Source organism: Aulostomus chinensis, chromosome 2 (assembly GCF_037954235.1).
Source record: "Aulostomus chinensis isolate RoL2024-O1b breed Wild chromosome 2, RoL_Achi_v1.0, whole genome shotgun sequence".
NCBI classification, from domain to species: domain Eukaryota; kingdom Metazoa; phylum Chordata; class Actinopteri; order Syngnathiformes; family Aulostomidae; genus Aulostomus; species Aulostomus chinensis.
Window position 1 is genome coordinate 24,212,306 of NC_141321.1, and position 26,370 is coordinate 24,238,675.

A 26,370-nucleotide genomic window follows, 5' to 3' on the forward strand; every position below is an offset into this window, starting at 1 on the left:
TAACTGGGTTTTTCAGAGTTGGTTGTCTACTTGTGAAACTTGGGCAGCTGCACTAGGAGCTGATGCATGCCTGCTCAGATTGAACACTCACAGGTCTGTTGTCTGGTCACTGATGTGGCCTTTGTTAGCTAAACTGAGGCTTGTATTGATCAGGACAGTGAGTATAAATGTCTTCTTAGAGTGTTAATCACTCTAGCTTGTCTAGTGTGCATTTTACTGGTCTCTGGCTACTACAGAGTCGGCGTGACTGGAGCTGGAGCGCGTCCCAGTGTGTTTAAAAGGTTTGGGATGTGGCCGAGCGCTCCTGGCCAAAGAGAACAGGAGAAGCCCTGTTAGACTCTGCTGACTGACCAAAATCTCTCTCGGTGTTCCTCCCTCTCTCCCTTTTTCTCGCCCTCTGCTCAGTGACAGCGCTGTCTTATCTCAGCTGCAGCGTTGACTGATGTTTGGGGCTGTGACTGTGTGTTTTGCAGATGGCTGCAAGCAGTAGCTGAGGGCATCACCAGGAGTTCCCCCCTCTCTGTCTCTGACACCTGCAAACATGAATGGTAAGACTGCTGGCGTTTGTGTGCGAGGGCTTGTACAAAGGAGGAATGGACATTCAGAAGTGTGTGTATGTGTGTATTGTGGCTCCGCAGATCTGCTGAAGCCATTACTGCACTACTTCTTGTGATCAGTTTCAGTCCAGTGTTCATATGTCTGTCAGTCCGAAAACACGTTGCTCCTCCATAGTCTGATGCAATTAGTTTTCTCATTGTGTGTCGCATCTTTCTCACACAAGGCGTTGTCCGAAGAAGTTTAATTATGGTCTTTACTTGCTTTTACTTATGGCAATTTATTGATACCATAAAATCCTCAGAAGGGTTTCTCAGCAGACGGCAGACCGTAGACCACATTGTCTTCCTTTATTTTAGCAGCTTATCACGTCACAGGAACAAAGGCGCAGGAACTGTACATGTTTTTTGTGTTTTAGGTAATAAAGTAAACTGTTTTCCAAAGAATTGTCAGTCTTTGTTTGGGGAAAGTGTGTTTGATGCCTCATGACTCGCTAGTGACAATTTCAATCAAGATAACAATTCTCAACACAGTATCGGACCTTTTCGAAAAATTCGAAGTTTATATTAAACCACCACATGGAAAGAACAATTTATTGCATTTGGAATTGTATTCTCCTCATATTTGACAGTTTTTGTCTCCTTTTTGGGGCCACTATGATTGAGCATAAGAGGCAACAGTAGATGTTTGTCATGGCGTGATATGTTCTAATATCGTAGTGTCCTAGTTTGGGGAATTTCAACGTGTGGAAGTCTGTTAAACAGCGTCCTGGTTGAATGACATGTCTTTTAGCTTTGAGTCCATCTATCCATCGTCTTCCCCTTATTCCTACATTAAGGGTCGCAACAACCATTCACACCTACGGTCAATTTAGAGTATCAATCAGCCTCGTCCCCTCTTGACGTCTTTGGACTGTGGGAGGAAGCTGGAGTACTAGAGAGAACCCACGCAGGCACAGCGTAGCTTTGAGTCATTATTGTTTAATCAGCATCAGTGCAGTCCTAACACCCCACCACCACTATGCGTGTTTGTGTCTCATCTTCCCGTCCGTTCACTTACAAAACTTAAAATGGAAGCTCCGTCTGGCCTCGTATCATCTGTAAACCACTTTCTTACATTTTCTCTTCAGGTAGCCCAAGTTTTTGGGCTGTCACTCCAGAGGAGAGAGACAAGCATGATCAGAAGTTTGACACCCTCTCCCCATCAATGGGCTTCGTCTCTGGTAACCGCAAACACACACACACACACACATACACACACTCATCATCATCACACTGACTGATACACACATCCATGTTTATGCTTATTTTATAATTCCATTTCATGACAGTTTATTCAGCCCTCAACTGTGCGAGCCAGGATAGCAGTGTTAACAATAGCAGATCCCAGCAAAATCTCAGAAAAAAAGTTAAAAAACCCCTTCAAGTTTTGTAAAGAACGAAAACAAAAAGCAACAAAAATTGTCTTGTTAGCCTTCAGGTGGTTATTTTTGCCTTTTTCAAAAAAAGAGTTGATGCAGTTTCGTGAATAATTTCTTATGTAGCAAGTATTTAACTCTTATTGTACATTTTTTTTCCAAGTTCTACTTGGAACAAGGACATGCAAAGATTTTCTTCTGAGCTGTAGGTGACTGATAGTGGAATGTGAGGAGTGAAAGGGCTGTTTGAAGAAATGTTTTGTATACGTATATTTGATAGTTTGTGACTCAAGGTTATGTCTGAATCTAATATTCAGTCAGCATTATGACAGTAAACCTTTAATAATTATTACTCTTCTATACTTTGATATGAACTGAATGAAATGAAAAATGAAACTGTGTCCGATTCCATAAAATGGAGGAAAAAGACAGAATCTTTGCGCTTGTTCCGTAAGACCAACTAGATATTCTCTTATTATTAGTGAACAGAAATGCACGTAAAATTGCATTTTGGTTCATATTTTCTTTGTACTTGTATGGAAACTCAACTTGTGACTCCCCAAATACACATTTATAGACAAATAATAACAGCAAAGTGTACAAAAATATAATTAATCATGTGTAGCGCTGCGTTTGTAAGAAGATTCATATTTTTCAGTTTTGCATCCAGCAGAACTCTTTTCACTCCATGTTTTCCTTTTTCTTCCCTTCTGTGTCTCTGTAGGGGAGCAGGCACGGAAGTTTTTCATCCAATCAGGATTGCCTGCTTCAGTTTTGGCTGAGATATGGTGAAAAGCTTTTCACACACACACACACACACACACACGGTTTCCCTGGCAGATTTCACGCTCGAGAAAGAGCCTGGACCTGAGTGACATTCGTAACACTGTCTTCTTCATCTCACTCTCAGGGCTCTGGCTGATATGAACAAAGATGGGAAGATGGATCGGTTGGAGTTTTCCATCGGTATGAAGCTGATAAAGCTAAAACTCCAGGGGACTCCGCTTCCATCAGCACTGCCAATCATCATGAAGCAGCCCCCAGTGCCTGCTCCCACCCTCATCAACCCCAATCCCTGCTATGGTACAGCCTCTATATTTTTTTACTTCGGCCTCTTAAAACAAATTAAAAAGATATCAATGCGGATAAAAAGCCCAAGTGAATTCACTCAATTTTAGGACTCACTAGAGCTGCTGATGTCCTGATTCAAGGTGTCTGTCTCTCTCTCTCTGTGTTCCAGGTCTAGGATCTATGTCTAACATGTCCCAGATGCCTGGATCAAACCTTTCCATGCTGACTTCTATGTCCATGTCAACCCCGGGACTTTCACCTTTGACACCGATGACAGGCCTCACCCCTTTGATGCCTACAGCAACAGGAATGAGTCCTTTAATGGCCTCCACCACCAGCAGGCCCCTCATGCCCACTATAGGAATGGCCACAGTGCGCAACGGCACCCTGGAACTTCTTCAGCCAATCCCAGCTGGAGCTTTGGCCACTGGTACAGACGGAGTCTCACTTCTAATATTTCCTCCTCTTCTGTAGTTTTGAGTTACAGCTTTAAAAATCCGGCTGATTTTCTGTTTGATAGAATATAAAAATATATACGTGTTTGCAGCAGAGTATAGATGATGGAAGAGTATTTTTTTGAATATTTGTTATCAGTAGAACCACTTATGGCTTTGCAGATTTGGTCTCTGTCTCATTTCCATATAAATATTGTCCCTGACAAGGTGACAGAGCCCTTCCTGAAAACTACCAATCCTGTGGCTTTGGTTTGGGATTCTAATAAAATATCCTCATAATATTGCAGATCATTGCATAACTATATGGGGTGATGTATTTGCAGGCCTACCGCTATCTGCCTCCCCCTACTCCTCTCCGTTAGGACTTTCCTCCTCTCCTGCTGGTTTAAACAAGGCTCAATCCCTGCTGGACCTGGGCTCTAGCAGGTAAGACTCACCCTCAAAACCAGAACTTTTAAAGCCCAATAATCTCCTTGCTATGCAAAATCTCTTGTGCATGGACACTTTGAATTTCTGTTCATGATGCTTTTAGCTTGTATTTATATCTTGTCACCATCCATCAGCTACCCCTCCTCCTCCCCTGCTGGGACCTCTCTAACTCCCTCCGGTCCCAGTGATTGGGCCGTGCCACATGCATCCAGACTGAAATACAGACAGCAGTTCAACAGCTTGGATAAACAGATGTTGGGATACCTCACTGGTAAGATGTGTGTGTTTGTGTGTATACACAGTTTGTTTAGTTCACACAGAACCAGACGGTTCCTGGCTGGCAGGCGTGGATATTCATGAGCAGCTGATGATTTCATAACAGCGGCCTGATTCGTTCTTTCAATGTGTGTTTAGCCTTAGCTAATGAAGGAAGGAAGAAGGAACAGCCATGACTGTGTTCACACACAGGCAGTTTCTCCACACACACACACACACACGCGCGCACAAAAACCTACTTACTCTCAGCCAAATGTGTATTTTTTGTTTCACACTGTTACTGCAAGACTTGCCTGACCTGTTTCCATGAAATGGCCGTAATGCAGTGATACAACACTGATGTGCACATGACAGACTTGCTGATGATTTCATCATCAGTGTGACTTGGCACGTTATGAGCTTTCCAACACTTACGATGTGTTTTATGGACGTCTTATTTAAAATTTCTTTTTTTAAGTCTTTGAGAACTTAGATCAACTTGTGATGATACCACATAGAGCAATATACATCTCACACGCGCTGGCCAACTCAAAGACTCTGGTGATACAAAACTATCCCAAATCTTTGATCACCCTCTCTTCACCATGTTGCTGTGGACAAATTAGGGTCGACAAGTTTCTTGATGTTCATTTCAAAACCAAATGCATTCTGTCAAAAAACATACAATAAACCAGGAGCTGTCATCTTTCTGTGGCAATGCTCGAGGCGCCTCTTTGTTCCTCTGCCAGATTTTAAATTTAGTTAATCAGCTCATACTGAACCAACCCTGGACCAGCTCACCCAACACAAACGTGCGCGCGCGCGCACACACACACACACACACACACACACACGCACATATACACACACTCTTGTCATTCTACCTCCACACCCAAAAATCTGTGTCATACAGCTGCTCTCACATCTTTGACATACTGTCAATGTCATTGTCAGGTCAGCAGGTGAGAGGTGCCATGGCAACCACAATGCTGACTCAGACACAGTTGGCTTCCATCTGGTGAGATACGTGTGAATGTGTTTGTGTGTGTGCGCGTGCTCGTACATGTCATATTGTTCTTAGCTACTAGAATTAAGCAACTTCCTCCAAGAACTGCACACTTAACTAAAATATTACCACACTCTTAACATGGCAAACTGGAAAATGCAGATTAGTTGTGGCCTCCATTTTTTTGATTAAGGTCATGTCACAACATTTCATTATGAATAAACAGTGTACAGAGGTGCCTCACCCTACAAATCATGTTCTCTAGATGTGAGGGATCATGTTTATTTGGTACAGAACCAAGAAATAACTATCAATCAGTTAAAATGTGATTTGGACCAGCAAATTAGACAATGTTTGTGAAAGTGTCCCTAAAGGTCACCATAGATCAGAATTTATAGGTTGCTCGGATCTTTTATTTCTAACTTTAATCAGCATCTAAACATAAATGACATTTTAAAAAAAACAGCCGCCTATCCTGCACGATCAATTTATCTTATAATTATTTTCTCTGTTATTTTCAGGTGACTGCGTAAATATTATGGTGTCTGCGTACGTAACAAACCCTGTATCCCCAATTTCCCCCCCTTTCCCACAGGAATCTGGCTGATGTGGATAAAGACGGCAAGCTCAAAGCTGAGGAGTTCATCCTGGCCATGCATCTAGTGGACATTGCGAAGAGTGGGAAACCGTTACCGCTGACGCTGCCAACCGAACTGGTTCCACCCTCCAACAGGTAAGTAAAAACATTATAAATATCTGATTTATACAAGAACTGCATCAGAATGTGTGGTGATGTGGAATGATGTTTACAGCCTATTTTTAAAAACCTGTTTTCCAGGAGTGCAGTGAATGGAACCAGCTCTCCTCTCTATTCAGCCCTGCTGGATGACTTTGACGTGGAACCTCCACAGAAAGCCAAGAGCAACAGTTAGTTCTCATACTGTCACCACAGAGAGAGGAGCCTCTTTTACCGCTGCCACTGTGTCTTGTGTCTCGTTTTCCATGATTCGCAAATTGAAAATTAACGTGACATTAGTTTGGAGTTGCTGTCCAAAACAATACTCAGCAAATGTGTTAGAACATATGTTTTTGTAACTCTTTTTTTGTTGTTTTAAGGGTGAACATTAATTTTAAATTATTTTCATTATGAGTACCGGTAATGTTAAAAACAACAACTTCTAGAGCAGCCATGATAATTCTTTTTAAACACACAAGCTCACATAATTTTCATTCGTTCAAACCATTTTTTCAAATAAGTTTTCATTAAGAACGTACAACTGTTCCATTGAAACTTTTTTTATTTGTCTTCTTTCAGTGTCTTTCGAAGATAAATTCAAAGCCAACCTGGAACGAGGGAATGCCGAGCTGGAGAAGAGACGACTGGCACTGCAGGAAGCAGAGAGGAGAGAGCAGGAACGACGAGCGCAGAAAGCACGAGAAGAGCAGGAGAGGAAGGAGAGAGAGGCCCGTGAGGCTGAGGAGAGGAGGAGGAAAGAGGAGGAGAGAAGGCTGGAGCGACAGAGGGAGCTGGAGAGGCAGAAAGAAGAAGAGCGTCAGCGAGAAATAGAGAGAAAAGAGGTGGGGGAGCATGTTCTTGAAAGCAGAGTGATGTTTGTTCCTGTTGGTTGATGTTTATATCCAGTGTTTTGTGTGCGGGCTCACTTCAGGCTGCACAGCGGGAGCTTGAGCGTCAGAGGAAGGAGGAGTGGGAGAGGAGGAGGAGAGGAGAACTCCAAATAAAGAGAGAACAGGAGCAAGATGATATTATTCAATTAAAAGCCAGGAAGCGGAGTCTGGAGATGGAGTTGGAGGCTGTGGTGAGTGCTAAAGAGCCGTTATTCACTGGGTTTATCTACCACACACATGCTGTCATATTTGCCCGGTTGTGTCTGACCCTTCCTGCATACATCCATCCTCCCTCTCTCTCTCTCTCAGGGTAACAAACACCGTCAGATCTCAGACCGACTGCGTGACATTCAAAACAAGAAGAAGCTCCACAAAACTGAACTGGATCTGATCAATCAAAGGAAAGATGCACGCCAACAGGACATTAACAACCTGCAGAAACAGCTAGAGGTGTGTGCGTGTATGTGTGTTTGTGTGTGTCGGTTCTCATAATGTGGCAACGTAGCTATGACAATTATTAATGGCAACAGTTTTGTGTTACATTGTTTATTTATATACATGATCATGATGCAATCGATGCATGTCCTCTTGGTCAGGAGTTCCAGAGGAAGTTGTCCCAGCTGACTCCAGAACAGAAGAGACTGACAGAGAAACTCAAAAACATGGCTCTCAATAACCTGCCTGGTTAGTATTCGTGGATAAATTGAAAGAACAAGATAAACAACAGCATATGGAGGACAGACATCAGATAAAAGAACATTAACAGTTAAAGAAAAGTTCATTTTCAATATTACAACACCAGAGTTGGACCCGATTATTTCGTAAAAGTTTTTAATGTAGGCAGAGTTTTAAATGTGTGAAGTGTAGTTCATATGACTTTCTTGGTAAACCTGTGCTCCTACTGGACATGTTATGTGTTTGCAGTATCAACCATGTCCACATTGAAGCTTGGAGTTACAGAGAAAAGGGGGACATGCGTGAAACTGAGAGAGCAGCTTGAAGCTCTGGAGAAGGAGACTGCTGCCAAGCTGGCTGAAATGGACCAGTACAACAAGGACATGCAGGTAGAAACACAAGCAGTGGTAGAAAAGCATTTTCACAGTTAGCTTAACAAGCCTCAGTCCACACACACACCTTAAATGGAAGATTCACAATAAGCAATCATGCAGGTCTTGAAAAGATCAGATTCATACATATTTAAATCTAAGACAGCAGTTCATTTCTGTCTTGAAGCTGCTCAGGTGCCAACATATTCAGGCCGTCCTGTCAGCTGACCTTTGGCACAGGTGTAGCTCGTTGCATTGCTTCCTTGCTGCTGGCTGTTACAGTGACTCGTGCTAATGTACCTGTATGGACAATGCCAGAGCCTTAGAACTGGAAAACCCAGATTTAATGCAGCCGTTGTTGCAGCAAATGTCATCAGTTCTTCCCGTTTTGTCCCGAGTGGCTCTCTGACGAGAATTTTTTCTGTTTCTTCTTCATAAAGAAAAATGGTCCCATTTTGTGCTATTTAAAAAAAAAAATACAAACAAACCAAAGTTCTCTTTAGTCCCAAAGTGTGTTTCTTAGGGCGCTTTCACAACTGTAGTCTCTTTACTTGTCTGAATCACATTGACATTAGTTTTATACTTATTACAGTTCAGTTTCACAGTACAAAAAATTCAAGCAGATGAAATAAAAGAAAATAACATTTTCTTTTAAAGCAAACAGTTCAGGTATAGAACACAACAAACCGCAACAGAGTTTGATGAAAATGCACTAAAAGCTTAGTTGTGAAAGTGCCCTTTAACTTCAAACGAGGAGTTTGAAATTTGATGCTTCCTTCAGTCAAGCTAAACCTTTTTTATATGTTGTTTTCTTAATCCTTGTAGACCAAATAACAATTGACCAGTTCTGTTGTGTAATGCTTGTTTATATTCACAAATACGTCATACTTACTGCTGCTGTTTGGCTCTTGATGGCTTTCTTTGTCTCTTCCTCCTGCAATCATACCTTCTCACCAAAACCCTCCCTCTCTCCTCCTGTGACACTCTTATTCCTCTGTTCTGTTCTTCTCTTTCCTTCTTCTGTTTTGGAAATCTCTACTCTGCTCTTGTGCTGGCTCCCCTCTCTCTCTTTCACACATCTCATATCTCTCACCTGTAACTTCACAGTATGTGGGTGCTGAGGACTCTATGCTTCAGGCTGTCTTCTGTCTGCTGGCCTGCCTCCGTAACCTCTTCTACCTACTGCAGGTTTTCTCTTCGATTCTCCTTGTTGTGCTCAACTTTTTATCCCACCTGGTCCTTTGGTTTCTTCCTTGCTGTTCTCATATGTCTGTTGTTCTCCCTCAGGGATTTATTCCTTATTTCTGTCCTTTCTCTCTTTCCTCACATCCTCTTTCTTCGTTTATGTGTGCATGCTGTGTTTGTGTTCAGCCCCTGTAGTTGTCGTCAGCTCTGTTCTGTCACGCATGTTTCACACCACTGGTAAATTTGAGGGTTTGTTTTACTTCAGGATCTGAGGGAGAGCCAGAGAAAACAGCAAGCGGCACTTGAAAAACTACGGGGAATCAAAGAGGAAAAAAGGCGCGAGCTGATGCGGAAGAAGGAGCAGGAGGAGGAGAGGAGACTGGAAGAGGAGAGGAAAAGACAAGAGGAGGAAAAGAGGCGCAAAGAGGAGGAGGAAGAAGCTCAGAGGTACGACACCTCCACGTAGGCTCAAGTTTTGATGAATTGATCATTTCTAAAAGCACATAATCTTGATCATTTGCTTCCTGCTCACAGGCTTATTAAAATTAAAAAGGAGCGTCAGTGGCAGGAGAAGGTGAGAAGGGATGAAGAGGAGCGTCAAAGGAGGCTTCAGGAGGAAAGAGAGGCAAAACAGAGGGAGGAGGAGGAAAGAGAGAGACAGTCTCTCATCCAGGCTGCCAAGAGGGAGGCCGAACGAGAGCTCAGGGCAAAGGAGGAGGCTGAACGCAAGAGGAGAGAGGAGGAAGAGAGGAAGAAAAGAGAGGAAGAGAGGAAGAAAAGAGAGGAAGAGGAGAGGCTGAGGCAAGAGGAGAGACGAAGGCAGGAGGAGGAGAGGAGAAAGCTGGAGGAGGAGAGGAGGCAGCTGGAGGAAGAGAGAAGGAAACTGGAAGAGGAAAGGAGGAAGGAGGAGAAAAGAAGGAAAGAAGAGGAGGACCGGCTCAAGCGGGAGGAAGAGAGGAGGAGGGTGGAAGAAGAGCGTAGAAGGGAGAGGGAGAGGGAAGAGGAAGAAAGGAGGAGACAGAGGGCAGCTAGTGCAGCCATCCGGGATGCAGAGGAGAGGAGAAAGCAAGAGGAGGAGGAGAGAAGAAAGAGGGAAGAAGAGAGGAGGAAGCTTCAACAGCAGCAAGAGGATGAGAGGAAGAAGCGTGAGGAGGAGAGAAAAAGGGCTGAGGAGGAGAGGCGGAGAAAAGCAGAAGAAGAGGAGAAGAGAAAAGCTGAAGAGGAGAAAAAGAGAAAGGAGCAGCTGCAGCCAAGTGGAGGAGGAAAGATTGACATTCAGGAGAAACTGACAGCTCTGCTGAGGGGCCTGGAGGAGAGGAAGGGTAAAGACACACTTGACATTTATGAGTTCTCAGTACACACGTCATGTTTTACTGCATATTTAAACATTCAGCTAAAATTATGATCCCTGATGTGCTGCTTAAGGTGGACAACCCAGGGCCCCACAACACAGGAAGTCAGCAGCTCTCACATCCTTCAAAGCGCTCTACCCATTCACTGCACGAAACAATGAAGAGCTCAGCTTCAATGCAGATGACATCATCGAGGTAAGAAGGGAAGATCATACCAACTTTGGGGGAAATACACTTATTTGGTATCCTTCCCAGAGCGTGTCAAGAAGATGCATACCCATCTCTCCTCTGTGCAGTTGGGCATTTGAGGCTCTGTGTTAAATGACAGCACCCGCAGGCTTCTAAGGAGAGGTGGTCTAATTATGTTTCTGATTCATAAATGACAATATCAATTGGTATATTGTAACAAATGTTATGCACCACTTTTGTTTTTATTAATGAAGGAAAAGATCATTTTAGACAAAAGTGTTTGACTTTTTATGGAGTCAAGCTAACACTTTCCACCCACTACCGTTCATAGCTTAAAGCAAACTAGCAGTCGATGGGTCTCTGTGAGTCACTGAGGATGGACCATAGGCCTGCTTCCCATAAATGTTGGCTTGTTCCTGTAAAATGTCCTTCCCGTTGTTGCAGATCTTCCCTACTTGACTTCACATCTTTACCAAACTGTGTGTCTCCTCCATCAGGTTGATGAAACGACAGAGCGCGAGGAGGGTTGGCTGTATGGGAGCAAACAGGGAAAGATAGGCTGGTTCCCGGAGAGCTACGTGGAGAGAGTGGCTCCGTCAGACACAGCTAAAACTGCTGTAGCTACTGCTGCTGCCCCCAAGGTGCCGCTCCAGTCACAGCTCTCCAGTGCCCTCGATGTTGCAAAAGCAGCAGGGACAAAATCTGCCTTCACCCCAACGCACTCTCCAAATCCCGCCCCTTTAGAGGCACATGGACAGGTGAGGAGATTGACACCTTCCTACTTGACCAGTTCTCACCCTCTGATTACCACATTGTGATGATTTTCTTGTCTGCCCACTGAAACACTTGTGAAATGCCTCTTTCAGCAGGTGGTGGGTAACCTGTTAGCTCAGGCCCTGTGCTCCTGGACAGCAAAGACGGACAACCATCTGAACTTCAACAAGGATGATGTGATTCAGGTGCTGGAGCAGCAGGAGAACTGGTGGTTGGGAGAGCTGAATGGAGAACAAGGCTGGTTCCCTAAGACATATGTGACTCTGCTGGGAGAGGAGGAGGGTTCAGAGTAAGTCTTCACTCAGCGGCCTTCGTTTGATGGTTTTTGTTTGAAATATGCATAATAACACCAGGAGCCCTTTCTGAGTGCATCAGTAGCAAAACTGTGTAATAGACGTTTATTACTGGTTCAGCTGCTGCGGTACCAGCAAGCTACAGCTACAGTACAACACCTTTGGCTTCATAAAAGCTGTCAAGTACCAAAGCACACACAAGATTGTGGTCACTGGTCATGATCAGGTTTTATCAATGTAGCCTGAAGCACTAACCTTTCCTCTCTCCATTTACATTGTGGCCCTGCTGCAAAGTGATAGTATAAAGGCGATAGTGAGTAGCTGCGAGCAAAGGCGTGGTAGCTACTGTTTTAGCTCACTGCTAAGTATGACAGTTATTTGGGTAATAGAACGTACTTCCTCACCTCTCTTTCATGAGGAAATTATGCTTTAAGAATGTTGCCGACACTCTCATAAATTGGGCTGAGTTGATGCTGATTGTCCTGAGGACATTCAACTTGCCTTGTTGCACCAGTCCGGTGAGAACAAAGACAAATGCATTTAAACACACCCTCATCTTTTGTCATTACCCTTTTTTAAATGACTTAAAAGGCATTTGATTGGGAACTGAGAAGCCAAAATATCAGGAAATCTTTCATACTGGATGGAGCAACGTTCTCAGCAAATTCAGGATGCGCCAGAAAAAAGAATGCTGGTGTGAAATTGTTTAATTTACTGCTTGTCACTCTGATGCAAACAAATATGCAACAAAATGATGAATCGATGAAAACTTCACAAGCTGTGATGTTTTGTTTGTAATGTTGCTTTCTGTTTTTACAGCATGAAAAGCTCTACTTCCGATGCAGAGTCTGGTGACAGCCAGTCGCTTGAAGGTAGACAGTTGCCTCCCTTTTTTTGAGATGTCTTGACTGGGGATATATCTTAACATATTTCTTACATACTTGTGTTTATCTTGATCATATTTCCAACTGTTTACAATGACTACCTCATGACTATATAAGAGCATCATCTAATGTGGTGGTCACCAGATTCTGTCTATCTGTCGAACTACTCGGGTAGTACTACAAGGTTACATTTGTATGTATCCTTGTTAATTTCAGACCTAAGAGTTACACCATGCCAAACTTTTCTTTGCCAATCTCCATTCAGAAAACAATAATTGAAAAAGTTGTTGCTTGTGGAAAGACACGACAAAACATGACCTCATACATACAAATCAGCATCATGATACCGGTACTTCTGCATGACTTTGATCTGTTCATTGCAGTTCTATCAGTTCAAGTACAAATTGAAAGTAGATTGTGGAGCTAAGCGGGCCTTGATCTAAACAAATGCATTGTCAAAATAATAGTCTAAAATGTTTTGATCTTGTGAGAATAACCTGTGTGGGTCTTTTGTCTGTCGTTCGGGGCTCAAGTGATGCAACTGTTAATGCTTCGAGTTCATTTTCATTTGGACTTCTCTTCTCTAGAATACGTGGCGCTGTACACCTATGAGTCTCCGGAGCCTGTCGACCTGACCTTCAGAGAGGGAGATGTGATCTTAGTGAGCAAGAGAGAAGGAGAGTGGTGGAACGGCACCATCGGCAACCGCACCGGCGTCTTCCCCAACAATTATGTCAAACCAAAAGAAACTGATGTACGAACACTGTACCATTAGTATTTCATTAATATTATTTTTTTACAATTATTATATTTCATCATGTAATTTTTTAACATGCATTTTATGGAATTTTATTCTTTTTATATTGTGATATTTTGAAGATTTATTTATTTTTTTTTTTAGATTAACACATCTGTGCTTTGTCTTTGTTTTGTCTCTTGTTTTGTTTTTTTCAGACGTCAAGTTCATCTGGGAAGAAGAAGCCAGGTCATCTGTTTTTACAGACACTTGCGCATTAAGACCACGTGTCTGTTTCTGTTGTAATCTAAAGTTGCGTGTGTGTTTTTGTACTCAAGAGATCGCCCAGGTGACCAGAGCCTACTCCTCTAGTGGACCCGAGCAGCTGAATCTGGAGAATGGCCAGCTCATCGTCATTAGTAGCAAGAATGTGTCTGGCTGGTGGCTTGGAGAACTCCAGGTGTGTGTGCTCCTCAACGTCTGTTCACACCTGTACATGGTGGATCTGTGGAAAAGAACAGTAGATGAAAACAAACTCAGAAGCTGTGTGGCCCCGAACCACTGGTGTTGTGGGTCTGAGATGTTCTTCTGTGCTGGAGATTTGTATATTCAGGGCTACGGATGTGCGACCACTGACTTGCCATCTTCATCGAGTCTTTATGGGATGCCTGTGTGTTCTGACTCTAGGCTCGGGGTAAAAAACGTCAGAAGGGATGGTTTCCTGCAGCGCATGTCAAAATCTTGGGATCCAACAGTGGTAAATCTACACCAGCACCCCAACCAGGTAATACACACTCACACACTTCCAGAAGTAAACTTAAGTGTTAAAACAGTAGGCAAGGTTATTCACAGTGCCTCACATCACACAGAGTAATAGTGATAATTCAAATTTTCAAAATAAAAATACAAGACATTCATTTAAAGGAAATTAAAGGCACAAAAACGGAGATATTAGAACAATATTTAAAGGAATAGTTGACCTAAAATAATCTCCCAAACAATAGAAGTAAATGGTGGTGAATTTTCAGATGTTAAAAAAAACCAACAAAAATACTATAAAACCATAAAAGGTCAGGGAGCTCAGGGTTACAGTGAACAGTGAGGTGAAAAACACAGGTGAACAATCACTTCAAAAGACAAGAAGAACAATTCATTGGAAAGCAACAGTATAAAGTAATGTTTGAAGCTCTGATTTGAATGCGCTTTGTTGTGAATGAGCGCCACTGCCCGTGGCAGCCTGAGGGGTGTCTGCTCTGTGACACGGAAGTAAAGCAGCAAAGTTTTTTTAGACCAGAGAGCATTTAATACTGAAGTGAAAAGATTTTCTACAACTGCTCTCGTCCCTCAGTCTGTCAGGTGATCGCCATATACGACTACGCAGCCGCTAACAAGGACGAGTTGAGCTTCTCCAAAGGTCAGCTGATCAACGTCCTCGACAAGAACGACCCCGATTGGTGGAAAGGAGAGGTCAGTGGGGTCATCGGCTTGTTCCCCACCAACTACGTTCAGATGACCACCGTGGATTGTGACCCAAGCCAACAGTGTAAGAAAATCTCCTCAAAGCCATCAATCCTCCATTAGCTCTGTTTACTTTAGTGGTTACACACACAACTCTTTGAAGAAGGCTGAACACAGCTAATGCTGCATTCGTTTGGTGTTGAACTAATCAGAATAACAAGTTTCCAACTTACAATATTCACACGGCCGTCACCTCACGTTGCAAAAACCAATACTCCAGTGACTGGAGCGGCCAAGCTGACATCATAGATGAAGAAACATATCAGAAAAAAAAGTCAGTTTGGCTCATGGATGGAATTTATTTTATCAAGTGAGCTAATGAGCTATAAAAGTCGTTTATTAGCATTAACCTCTTAACCCTTTTTCTTTTGCTCTTCATTGTCACTATTAATGTCATATTTGAACACTGAGCATTAAAATGCAACCAGTCTCATTTGTAGCGTCCACGTTGGTCCCACGTGACGAAAAAAAGCTCGTCAACTCAACTGAGAGAGAATCCAATTTTCCGACATCACATCAATGTAGAAAAAAGAGGGACTGAATCGAGAGGGACTGGAATTACTGTACATGTGACTGTTACGTACAAAATAATTAAACAGTTGGATCTTTTATAGGGCAGCTCCTGTAAGCTCATGATGTTTGAACTCACCTTCGAGTGCAGAGGAACTTGTGTGTGTCTGCAGAAGTTTGAAATGATTGCAGACTTGAGCTGTGCATGACTCCACATAGAGGAAATGTGCAACTTAGATGCTCTGCTTGCATGTTGCTTCATACTAATTCCCATCCTTTGCTTATCTGACATCAACAATATCTTCCCATCTCTTCATCTGTATACACACAATATTCTTTCTTCTTGCTGACTATTTCACCTCCTTCCCTGATTCTTTCCTCATTCCCCCCCCCCCCCCATGCCTTGGTTCCTGTGTCTTTCTCCTTCTAGGGTGGTAGAAAGTCCTCCACCTCCTCTTCCTCTTCTCCTCCTCCTGACTTCAGAGAGAGCCACTATTGCACACTGCCTTGAAGGGGTGGAGTGATCGGACCTCCCCTACCACCTACTAACTTCTCCCAAACAGCTAATACTACTAAGTGTGTGTGTGTGTGTGTGTGTGTGTGTGTGTGTGTGTGTGTGTGTGTGTGTGTGTGTGTGAGACGGAGAAACGGACTGAACAGGAGGAAATCATTCAGGACATGAACCCGCTGTTTTATGACTCATGAGCTGCGGTGGCTTTTTTTTTGACTCCCTCGCTCCTTGTTTCAACTGTGAAATGCTAATGCAGAGAAAGTGTCTGAAGCACAGGGATTTTTGATCTCTCTATTCTCTCTTTTCTTTCATTTCTCTTCACAAGACACTTATTTCCCTCTACCACCACTCCTACCACCAAACTCCTCTTTTTCCACAGATTTCATTCTCTCTCTCTCTCTCTCTCTCTCGCTCTCTCTCTCTCTCTCACCTCACACCCTCTCCCTCTATTCTCATTCTCTGATTATTTGAAGAGTTCAGCTGGTTCAGAGCCAACTTTTTCCTGCGTCTCTTTACAGAGATCCGATGAAGCTTCTCTCTTTTAGTTCAGATTTCTTTGTTATACGGGTGTTTCACAGAGGCAGGATATTTTACAAGTTAAACATATAAATTGTATTATCCAAAATGACATCAGTGTGCTGCAATAATAAACTTCACCGTGAATTTATTAATTTTAAGTTACCCCGAGTACTTTGAATTGCTGCCCTTTTATCTCCCTTCACTCAAACTCAGACTTTTAGCCTTTTGCGGTGGCTTTATGCCTGTTGGCAACTTTTCAATTTAACCCAAATGAGACAGAAAATGGTCCACATCAGCTGCAGTTTGATGTCTACGTTTCAAAGGTGCAATGAGCTCAGTTCGACTGTTGCCACCAACAGACGCAGAGGGAGTCGTGTGAATGATCACCAACTCATTTGAAGCCATCAACAGGTTTGGGTTCGGGCTTCAGGGCTGATATGGGACATAACTGCTGCACCCTCGATTAACTGAATGCTGTTTTGCTGCACTGAATGTTTATTTATTTATGCAAGGGGTGAATGGATGTCTGCTGCTAGTGCTCATTGCGGTTCACAAGCATACTCGATTGCATTTGATGTATTATTATTACTTGATTTGATTATTATTGTGCATTTTCTTCAGGTTATCAAGCAAAATCAAACCTATGCAAGCTTGAAAGAGATTTGTCCTCGTGTGAGGAAGTGTGACTGAATACTGAGTTTATTGTCAAACATCAAAGCAGTTAGCACCGCCCTCCAACTACTGTAATCACCAATGAGAGGAAAGAAATTCTCGTCACTTTTTCTGCTTCCACTAATCTTGAAACCTTGCGTAAACCCAGTTGCAGAAGTTGCATGAGGAGATGATGGAGGATGATGATGTAGCTATTTTTGAAGATGTCTATTTTCTTCTGATTCTGATATAAAAATATTAAAGATTTCTGGAACTTGACGAACAAAGTGTTAATAAAATATTGGTGTTCTGGCCTACATTATAGAGGTGTGTGTGTTTACATTGTCAACACATGATTAAGATGAAGCGATAAATAAACAACCTTCGTAACCGCTCTGGTAATTCAGTGAGATGCAGCGGCAAACATTTATGGGTACGTCTGTGTTAGACGTAGATGCTTCTCACATTTCTAAAATACGTGCGATGTATCTACATCTTCATAAACTGTGGTAAGATCATACAATTTTGTGTTTTATAGCCTAGGTCTTATACTTAATATGCCATTTAGAGTCTAAACAACTGTTTCGTACTTTCCTATTTGAGGTCTAACCCCTGTTAAACTGGCAAAACTGGTTGCTGAAAAACACCAAATAAAGTCCCCTTATGTGCACTGAACTTGCACCAAAAGGGATGAGACAGAAAGAATCCCCCCTTTCTGTTTTGGTACAAACAGATTTTTGTCAAGGAGAAGTTTTAATCTGACACTCGCAACAAAGAAGATAACAGCACAGGTGAAAGAGACGACTGTCTCCACAGACACCACACGCCCAACTGACACATGTACAGTAGTGACAGAGGGAACGAGGATAGAAAACAGTTTAGGGAAAAAAACAGGACGATTGCAGTCGCAGACGATGACTTTACTGAAGAGTTTCCACTTTCTGAACCTCTGGGATGAGACGGACGATAGGTGTGAGGACAGAGAGGCAGAAAGGAGCACAGAGTCAGGGAGTGCTGGATGTTTACAAAGGTTAAATGGACAGCCTGCATCAGGTGAGTCTGTGTGTTGGTGTGGTTCTTCCTGTGTTTCTTTTCACTTCTTATTTTTCCTTTTGTGGTTTTCTTCTATGGAACCAGAGGCAGGACAGAGTTTTTGTTGTCCCTTTGCCGCAGCTTCCATCAGGAGGCACTATATGCACTGTCAGAGGGTTGCAGTGCTTTCATAAGTGGCTTGTGGCTTGCACATGAGTTTTGTTTTTTTTCCCCCTCTTGTTTCAATCTGAAAAGCATTTTGCTGTGTTCCTCTTCACCTGTAGGGTGCGCAAACCTCACCAGCCTGGACTCGCTGAGCCCCCAGGAGAAGAAGAGACAGGGTTACATCCACGAGCTGATCGAGACGGAGGAGAGATATGTGGAGGACTTAAAGATAGTTCTAGAGGTGACGCACACATGTGAAAGCAACACATCAACTTGCATCAACATTGTCAAATGTTTTCATATTCTACATCATTTCAGGTAGCACACACGTGACCTGTAAATTCTGCTTTGTGTAGGTTTTCTATAAGCCGATGACGGAGTCTGGACGACTAAACGAAGCAGAGATGGCCATGATCTTTGTCAACTGGACAGAACTGATGACCTGCAACACCAAGTTCCTCAAGTACATCTCAGATTGATTGTGATTCAGTGGAATAGTCTAGTGTGATGGACTTTAAAATACAATGAGATGTCCTTCATTGTTCTGGAAGGGAAAAACCACAAATGTATGTGTTTTGTGTACGTTACACAACCAGTGACAGAATAAGAACATGCATCATGATGTATTACACAACTTCTGCAGGGTATTTTAATTTTTAATAGCGGGAACCTCAAACTCTGTTTTAAAATAATTTACCGTCTACCAGAGTGTAAGAAGTCATACCTACCTAGGGTGTAGAATTCGATTCTCTCAAATTGTAGGAAGATTCTGTGTGTTTGTATGAAAACAAACTGCTTATGTGCCAATTAAAGGGGCTGGTCGTTGTCCTCCATCTTCATTCTGGTGCAGACGAGTAAGCCTCGATTTGATCTATTGCCACATTAAACCTGATTCTGCTTTCTGGTACAGCCTGGTAGAATGGAAGCCTTCTCCTCTGATTTACCCACTAAACAAGAACACGTATAGAATAGGCTGAATGATTTATGCCTAACAATGAAAGATATGGTTAGAAAAGAACTGACACTCCTGTTTGTGTGTGTTTGTAGAGCGTTACAAAGTCGGAAGAAGAGTGGCGGGGAGAACATGCCAGTGCAGATGATTGGAGATATCCTGGCCCAGGAACTGTCCCACATGCAGCCTTACATTCGCTTCTGCTCCTGCCAGATCAAGGGAGCTGCACTGCTGCAGACTCGCACTGACAACGAACAGGACTTCAAGGTGTTCCTGAAGGTAAGAAGAAGAGGAGACTGATGCAGGTTCCATCCCTAACTCTAAGTGGAAGAGCAAAAATGTTCAGTTTGGGATTTTGTGTGTGAAGGTGACTTAAGATCCTCTTGCAAACATTACATTTGGTAAAAGGTCAGGGATTGGACCGAAACAAACCATCATATTTACACCAAGCTGAACATTTTCTTTGCTCCTTTTCTGTATTTTTGCCGTGCAGGAATATTTTATTTTGTTTTTGTGTCAGTTAGATCAAGTTTTTCTTTGCATTTGTCCGGAAACAAATCCATGAGGTGTTTTCAAGTCATTATTTTGCGCACTGAAGTCTGCAGGTGCTCCCGTCCCGTGTTGATGTGTGTGTTTTACTCCCATCAGAAAATCGCCACAGACTACAGGTGTAAGGGCATGCCGCTGTCCAGCTTCCTGCTGAAACCCATGCAGAGGATCACGCGCTACCCCCTGCACATCAAAAATGTAGGTCCACGTGTTCAGGAGTTTGTCTATCTGAACTCCTCATTAATGGCTGTTTTAATTATTGAAGAGTGTGTGTGTGTGTGTGTGTGTGTGTGTGTGTGTGTGTGTGTGTGTGTGTGTGTGTGTGTTTAGATCCTAGAGTGCACTGCAGAGGGTCACGCAGACCGAGGTCCTCTGAAGGAAGCTCTGGAGAGGGCGGAGGAACTCTGTCAGCTGGTTGGTTTCTTCATTCATTCATTCTCCCATTGACGGCCTTACTAGTTACTTTAATTTTCATGATTTTATCATTTATTTACCACAAAACTATTGTTATGCCAGATATAGTGAAGGAAAAAAAGGCTCATTTATATCTTAAGTCTCCCAGCAGAGGCCACCAGTGAAGCTCAGACACAGACCTGACAGGTTTCCAAACTGCATATAAATGTTTAAAAGTGGTGAGGAATTCCCCGTCTGGCTGCCAGAGGAGGACGAGCCTTGGTTTTTGACAACCACATTTTTGACCTGAGATCTTGATCTTGTTTTTCAACGTGTGTGATGATCTATCTGTGCTGACCAGGTCAATGAAGAAGTGAGAGAGAAGGAGAACTCTGACAGACTGGAATGGATTCAGAGTCACGTCCAGTGTGACGGCACTGCGGAGGTATTACAGTCACAATTGTGTAAAGCTTGTCATGCTAGAGAGAATTAATATTTGCGTATATTTATGTATATGTTAAGTAAATGTGGAGGAGACAGAAGCTGTATTACAAATTGAAACAAACACATCATCGAGTGTTTTTGTGTCCACAGCACCTGGTTTTTAAGTCTCTCACCAACTGTTTGGGTCCTAGAAAACTGCTCCACAGTGGGAAGGTGAGAACTGCTGTGTCTAGAAACCCTGGAAACCCTGGAAAAAAATAAAAATTTAAAATAAAATAAAATAAAAACCCTGGAAACAGAGTCAATGAACTGCTCCTAAAACTGTTTTTAACCTCAATGCAATTCTTTCTAAAGGAAATGACAATGTTTGATGTTCACTAAAAGTTCATTAAACACGCTAAAATTTTAAAATAACGAAGAAAACTGTGTCAAAATAAATCCTTTTTTTTTAACCCACTGAACCATATGTTAATCTGTATTTTCTGATAATTCCATAGTTATTTCTTTATTTTGTGTCCGTTGAAAATAATTTGAAATGATCATCTCGACCAGCCTGTCCTGGTTTTATCTGTATGTCTAGAAAGAGGAAAACTAGAGTTCAATTCTTCGTACGTGTACGCGTACTTGGCCAATAAAGCAGATTCTGATATGAAACATGAATCATCACTGGGTCGGACGTCAGGATGTCCCGGTCAGTGAGCTGGGTCATCTTCATCGCTGCGAAAACTACAGTCTCATCATCGGACCTTGCGACTGCAACATCTCTTTAATCAAGCACTGTTGGGGCAGTAACCCTTGATATATTTGGTTCCCTTCAGATGTACAAGGCAAAGAGCAACAAGGAACTGTGGGCTTTCCTCTTCAATGACTTCCTGCTTTTGACTCAGTCGGGTAAACAGTTCACCTCGTCTGTGCCTGATAAGCTGTTCAGCAGCAAGAACAACGCACAGCTCAAGATGTACAAGCCGGTGAGAGGCCAGCACATTCAGATGGAATCTTTTCTTCTCTTCCTCCACGTTGTATTTTCTGTTTTCGCTTAAGAAATGCACTGTTTCTGTTCTCATGTCGAGTTTGTGTATTTCATGTGTGACAATGTGGCATGTTTGTGTTTGGTAGCCTGTTCTGTTAAACGAAGTTCTGGTGAAGCTGCCAGACCCCTCCAGCGACGAGCCCGTCTTCCACATCTCACATATCGATAGAGTCTATGTACTCCGGACAGATAACATCAATGAACGGTAGCTGCTCTTTCTCTCTCTCTCTCACACACACACACACACACACACACACAATGTTGTATTTGACAACCTTTACAATTACTGTGTGTTGTCAGGACGGCGTGGGTTCAGAAGATCAAGGCTGCGTCTGAGGAGTTTATTGAAACCGAAAAGAAAAAAAGGGACAAGGTCTACCAAGGTCTGAAAGATCATGCACACACACACACACACACACACACACACAGCTGGGTCCCTGCTGATGTGATGATATGTGTGGAATAATTGATCTGTCTGTGTCTTTCAGCAGCCAAATCTGTGAAGGCAAGTGGAATCGGTCGACTCCTCGTCACCATCTTGGAAGCTACTGAGCTGAAGGCAGGCAAGCCCAACGGTGAGCATGAGTACACTTGTGTTGCTGCATGTTAACACTGGAATCCAGCTGCAAAATGTTACGTGAACCATCATAAATGTATTACGATGAGAATTGTTTTTTTGTGTTCTTTTTTATATCTGTTCTCTAAAATTTTCTTTCCCTTGACTCTGCCCTTCCTTCCTCCTGCTCTGTTTTTCTCTGCCTTCTTCTTCTTCTTCAATCTTGGTCCTGTTCTCCTTTCCTCTGCTCACCTCTTCCAGGTAAAAGTAACCCTTATTGTGAGGTCACAATGGGATCTCAGATCTTCACATCCAGAACGATCAACGACACTACAAACCCCAAGTGGGCCTTCAACTGTCAGTTTCACATCAAAGACTTCTACCAGGACGTCCTCAGTATCACCATCTTTGAACGGGACCCTTTTGCACCCGACGGTCAGTTACCTGCTACTTTCTTTGGTTTTCACCTCCGCTGACAGACTTCAAGTGTTTCTCTGTAAATCTGCAGAGCTCCAAAACGCACATTTTATCAGGAACTGACTCTGCAAACAAGATCTCTTCAAGCAAATAGTTCCATGCTTTAGAGGCTCTGTCTACTTCGGTTTAGCCGAGATCCTGGATCACCTAGCAGGGATTTTGCTGGTGGATCTCTGAAACCACATGCTAGTTTGTAGGGGGGATAAAAGGTTTGAAATATCAGGCTGGGCAGCCTAGCAATGTCTAGCTTTAAAATCAAATGTTAAAATCAATTTAAAATGAACAGCCAGGTTGCACAGAGTGAGTTCAAAGCCAGGCAGCTGCATTTTACTCAAGAGTTCCTTAAATTTGTATGTTTGTTTTTTTTTGTCCTCAACAGCACAGAAAACCACTTAGCATTTATTATTTAATTTGACATTTGTGGTTGAAACCTGATGTTTCTGTGTTTGTTGAAATCAGTATAGAAAGTTGTGTGTTTGGAGAAAAGGTGTGTGTGTATGAGCAAGTTTTCTTTCTGATTTACCTGAGGGATGTTTTTCTTTTTTGTATCATTAGAAATGCCCCATTAGAAATATGCTAATTTCTTTTTCACCTCTCGTGCCAGACTTTCTGGGGCGGACGGAGGTTCCCGTGGCAACCATAAAGAAAGAACTGGAGAACAAGGGAGTAGTAACGCGACGTCTTCTGCTGCATGAGGTTCCAACGGGTGAGGTGTGGGTCCGCCTCGACCTGCAGCTCTTCAACAGCAAATAGCCAGGAACCCAAAAAAGAACTGCCTCTTCAACAGAGACGTCCAAATAAGGACGGTTAACCAAACAATAACAACTGTCTTAGTCACATAACATAGAGTATATATCTTCTAACCTGGTGGCCACATTTTAGGAAGACACCTGCCTTAATATTTTAATCACAACCAGCACTAATAATACCTCTTCTGGTGTCATCTGCATCCACTAGTAGGAGGTCAGGAGTGACGTCCACCAATAGGAGCTTATTTCCTCCCTCGTGCCCTCCTCTAACCTAAGCGCTAACTTGTGACATAAACATTCTTACCAGTGGAGATTTACTTAATTGAGACTGTAATAATTTGCAACACTTGGAGGAAGATGGAAAGGAATAAATGCTGCTTTGATGCAAATAGTTAAATTAGATCTAATACAGCAACGCAACATTAATTAAAAATGTTGTTTTAGTTCCTGTAGAGTCACACAGCTTCGTATCTCACACCGTTATGAAGCATCAGCGACGGAGGCTGCTGGTTTGGTCTGTCTAGAAGGTATTTTTGTTCCTCTGCTGTGAAAGTGGTGACTGATGGCTTTGAAGAGACTCTGCTGTCCGGTTGGTGAAGTGTCATCCCCTCACAGTGACATCAAGGGTTTCATCAAGACTAGATCCCAGTCTGATAGCAACACTGACGACCTGACACAGTCTGAGGGATTGTTCAGTGGCCGGCGCTGGTCTGGAGTCAGTTAACTGTAGATGGAAGATTTCAGATTACATTGTTCTGGGTTGGGTCTGTCACTGTAACAATACTGAACACTTAATCTGCGCTCTGTGTGTGTGTGTGTGTGTGTGTGTGTGTGTGTGTGTGTGTGTGTGTGTGTGTGTGTGTGTGTGTGTGCGCGTGCGCGCACGCCACATGTAAAGATCTTCAGCTGAGAGGTTTCTGGATTTAACTCTTAATGTAAATCTCGTTTGACGACTTAAAATTCTTTTCAAAATCATTTGGGATTTGATCATTGGGATGATGATATTCCAGATTACTGGAATATTTAGTGTTAGTTGATTTGTTTTCCTCTTTTCCCATCTTTAATTTCTTCAGTTGCAGTGGCAGCAGTAATTTTTCAAAAAAAAATAACTTGAAAAATAGCAGGAAGTTTGTGTTCAGTAGAGAGGGATCTCAGGAGGTCGACATTTGAGGCAACACATGTACTAAAACGCTTTTCTCACATACTTCTCTTCCTCACTCTTCTACCTTGCCAGTAAGGTCTTGAACGTCTTCCTCAAGTTCTGAAAAACATCTGCCATGCCATTTATTTATGCTGTACATTGACTTTTTCCCTGTCTCCCACCTTGCTAAGACTCTGGCCTAATTCAATGCCTGCTGGTGCTCTGGATATTAATGATTATGTCCTGTATTTATTGCTTAATTTATGTTTGTGTGACTTTCCATCCAAAGATTAGAAGCAGCTTTTCTTCATCATCTTGGATGATCAGTTCACTGGGATTTTTTTTTTCGTGTCCATCTGAGACACGTTGATACTGTTCTGAGAGACGACATCTTGGATGATTCAGATTGTAAAGGAGTTTTACTGTAAATAGGCTCTGCACTAGACCTGCTGTTCATCTCCTATAATCTAATTTCTATTAATCAACAGAACGGTTTTTAAATGTATTATCGTCAACATTGTTTATTCTTTTGGTGGAAAATGTGCAAAGAGACTACCTGGCTCATCTGAAAAGGGATGTTAAAAGTTTGTGTTTTTTATGTTTTGCTGCCGTCTGCAATGACTCTGCTGTGTGCTAAACTGAGTTTATATCCTCTTAAACTAAATCTGTTCACAGCTGATCAGCCCGAGTTTGTTTACCTGCTGTTTGTACTCACGTGGGCCTGCACATGGCACTGAATCAGGGTTTCTTAAGTCAAATTAAAAATCTAAAGTGATCCAAGCCCTCAAATTTATTTGTAATCATATCTTTCTGCAGGGAGAAAAGAAACCACCGTACACAATTGGGAAAAAACCGGCAAAATCCCATTTATATGCTACCTCTCTCTGCCTCTGGTCTCATTTACTTTTGGAGTCTGTGGAGCAGCTGGAAGATGCTTCTGGAACTTTGGAGGTCATTTAGCAAACGGCCTTGAGTCTTTGGTTACTATTACTTCTGTACATTATGTGAAAGAAGGCAGGTTTTTCCAACATCTTGTCAAAAAGAATGTGTAAAGTAAAATTTGTGGCTATGCAGAAATTCTTGAGCGAGTTTAGTACCTTCACGGACTCGATGTGTGACGTCAACAACTCCATTCTTCAGTGTTAAGTCAAGATGTTAATGAAAGTGGGAGAAAATTCATCCGGCCCAAATGCACTGGCTTCTTCTATGGTCCATTCTCAGCTCCTTATTTTACTGAAATCAGTTCTGAAGTTTTTGCAGAATCCTGCTAACATCCAGACAGACAAAAAAAAAAAAGAAGAAACAGTTTATAGTGCATGAACAAGCTCAGACTTGCCTGCATCTCTTATGGCAGCTCATTATGGAGATGTATTTTGGTGACATTTTTCTAAAACTCACTAACTTGAATCGTCCTGTATATTTTCTCAGCCTGACAGCAGCCCTCAGACCTTAGAACAGAACAGAGGATTAAAGTTTGCAGATGTTTTAAATTCCCGTAATTTAAGAAAAGATAACTCAATGAAGAGAAATGACACATTTTAAATAGGTGAAGACAAAGCTTTTATCAGACTACTTTACGCTCGAATGCACGTTACTGAAACGTACCGAGTTAGATTTGCTAAAAAGTAAATTGTACGTGATATTGGGGATTTTATCGTACTTTCTATTAGTTGATTCTGGTTTTAATCCCGAGAGGCAGGGTAGTTGAGTGCAGAGTTGTCAGTGCGCATGAACAGAGCTCATTAAGTGCTTGTTCACCCTCGGCTGGCTCCGGGTCCACAGGAGCAACAACCATTACGTAATCACTCTGACACTGGCTCTGAGAGAGGCTGACAGCTGCGCTCGACAGAATCAGCTGAGCCCAACCTTCTGTAGCACGGCGGCACAGTTAGAGTCACGA

At 42.6% G+C, this 26,370-nt stretch overlaps 1 protein-coding gene across 3 annotated transcripts in view; it reads left to right on the top strand.

The window, feature by feature from the left end:
* The window catches only part of itsn2b (intersectin 2b), a 35,207-nt gene extending 9,521 nt beyond the window's left edge, over positions 1-25,686 (top strand). The window contains exons 4-43 of one of the 3 annotated variants that reach the window (XM_086186164.1): positions 474-548; positions 1,685-1,777; positions 2,697-2,760; positions 2,883-3,055; positions 3,213-3,473; positions 3,822-3,924; positions 4,062-4,198; positions 5,137-5,200; positions 5,784-5,921; positions 6,027-6,115; positions 6,504-6,766; positions 6,856-7,005; positions 7,124-7,264; positions 7,411-7,498; positions 7,739-7,878; positions 8,968-9,048; positions 9,311-9,492; positions 9,580-10,367; positions 10,471-10,592; positions 11,084-11,344; positions 11,453-11,649; positions 12,473-12,525; positions 13,125-13,291; positions 13,492-13,522; positions 13,612-13,733; positions 13,961-14,057; positions 14,622-14,816; positions 18,299-18,420; positions 18,536-18,642; positions 19,227-19,410; positions 19,780-19,878; positions 20,011-20,094; positions 20,435-20,518; positions 20,668-20,730; positions 21,336-21,485; positions 21,634-21,752; positions 21,848-21,930; positions 22,039-22,122; positions 22,365-22,538; positions 23,185-25,686. In XM_086186164.1, coding sequence (XP_086042290.1) covers positions 542-548; positions 1,685-1,777; positions 2,697-2,760; positions 2,883-3,055; positions 3,213-3,473; positions 3,822-3,924; positions 4,062-4,198; positions 5,137-5,200; positions 5,784-5,921; positions 6,027-6,115; positions 6,504-6,766; positions 6,856-7,005; positions 7,124-7,264; positions 7,411-7,498; positions 7,739-7,878; positions 8,968-9,048; positions 9,311-9,492; positions 9,580-10,367; positions 10,471-10,592; positions 11,084-11,344; positions 11,453-11,649; positions 12,473-12,525; positions 13,125-13,291; positions 13,492-13,522; positions 13,612-13,733; positions 13,961-14,057; positions 14,622-14,816; positions 18,299-18,420; positions 18,536-18,642; positions 19,227-19,410; positions 19,780-19,878; positions 20,011-20,094; positions 20,435-20,518; positions 20,668-20,730; positions 21,336-21,485; positions 21,634-21,752; positions 21,848-21,930; positions 22,039-22,122; positions 22,365-22,538; positions 23,185-23,333 — 5,709 coding nt within the window. In that variant the 5' untranslated portion in view covers positions 474-541 and the 3' untranslated portion in view covers positions 23,334-25,686. Of the gene's footprint in view, positions 1-473; positions 549-1,684; positions 1,778-2,696; positions 2,761-2,882; positions 3,056-3,212; positions 3,474-3,821; positions 3,925-4,061; positions 4,199-5,136; positions 5,201-5,783; positions 5,922-6,026; positions 6,116-6,503; positions 6,767-6,855; positions 7,006-7,123; positions 7,265-7,410; positions 7,499-7,738; positions 7,879-8,967; positions 9,049-9,310; positions 9,493-9,579; positions 10,368-10,470; positions 10,593-11,083; positions 11,345-11,452; positions 11,650-12,472; positions 12,526-13,124; positions 13,292-13,491; positions 13,523-13,611; positions 13,734-13,960; positions 14,058-14,621; positions 14,817-18,298; positions 18,421-18,535; positions 18,643-19,226; positions 19,411-19,779; positions 19,879-20,010; positions 20,095-20,434; positions 20,519-20,667; positions 20,731-21,335; positions 21,486-21,633; positions 21,753-21,847; positions 21,931-22,035; positions 22,123-22,364; positions 22,539-23,184 lie in introns of all 3 variants that reach the window. The other 2 variants (XM_086186155.1, XM_086186146.1) reach the window with 2 other exon arrangements.
* Positions 25,687-26,370: the final 684 nt, after the last annotated feature.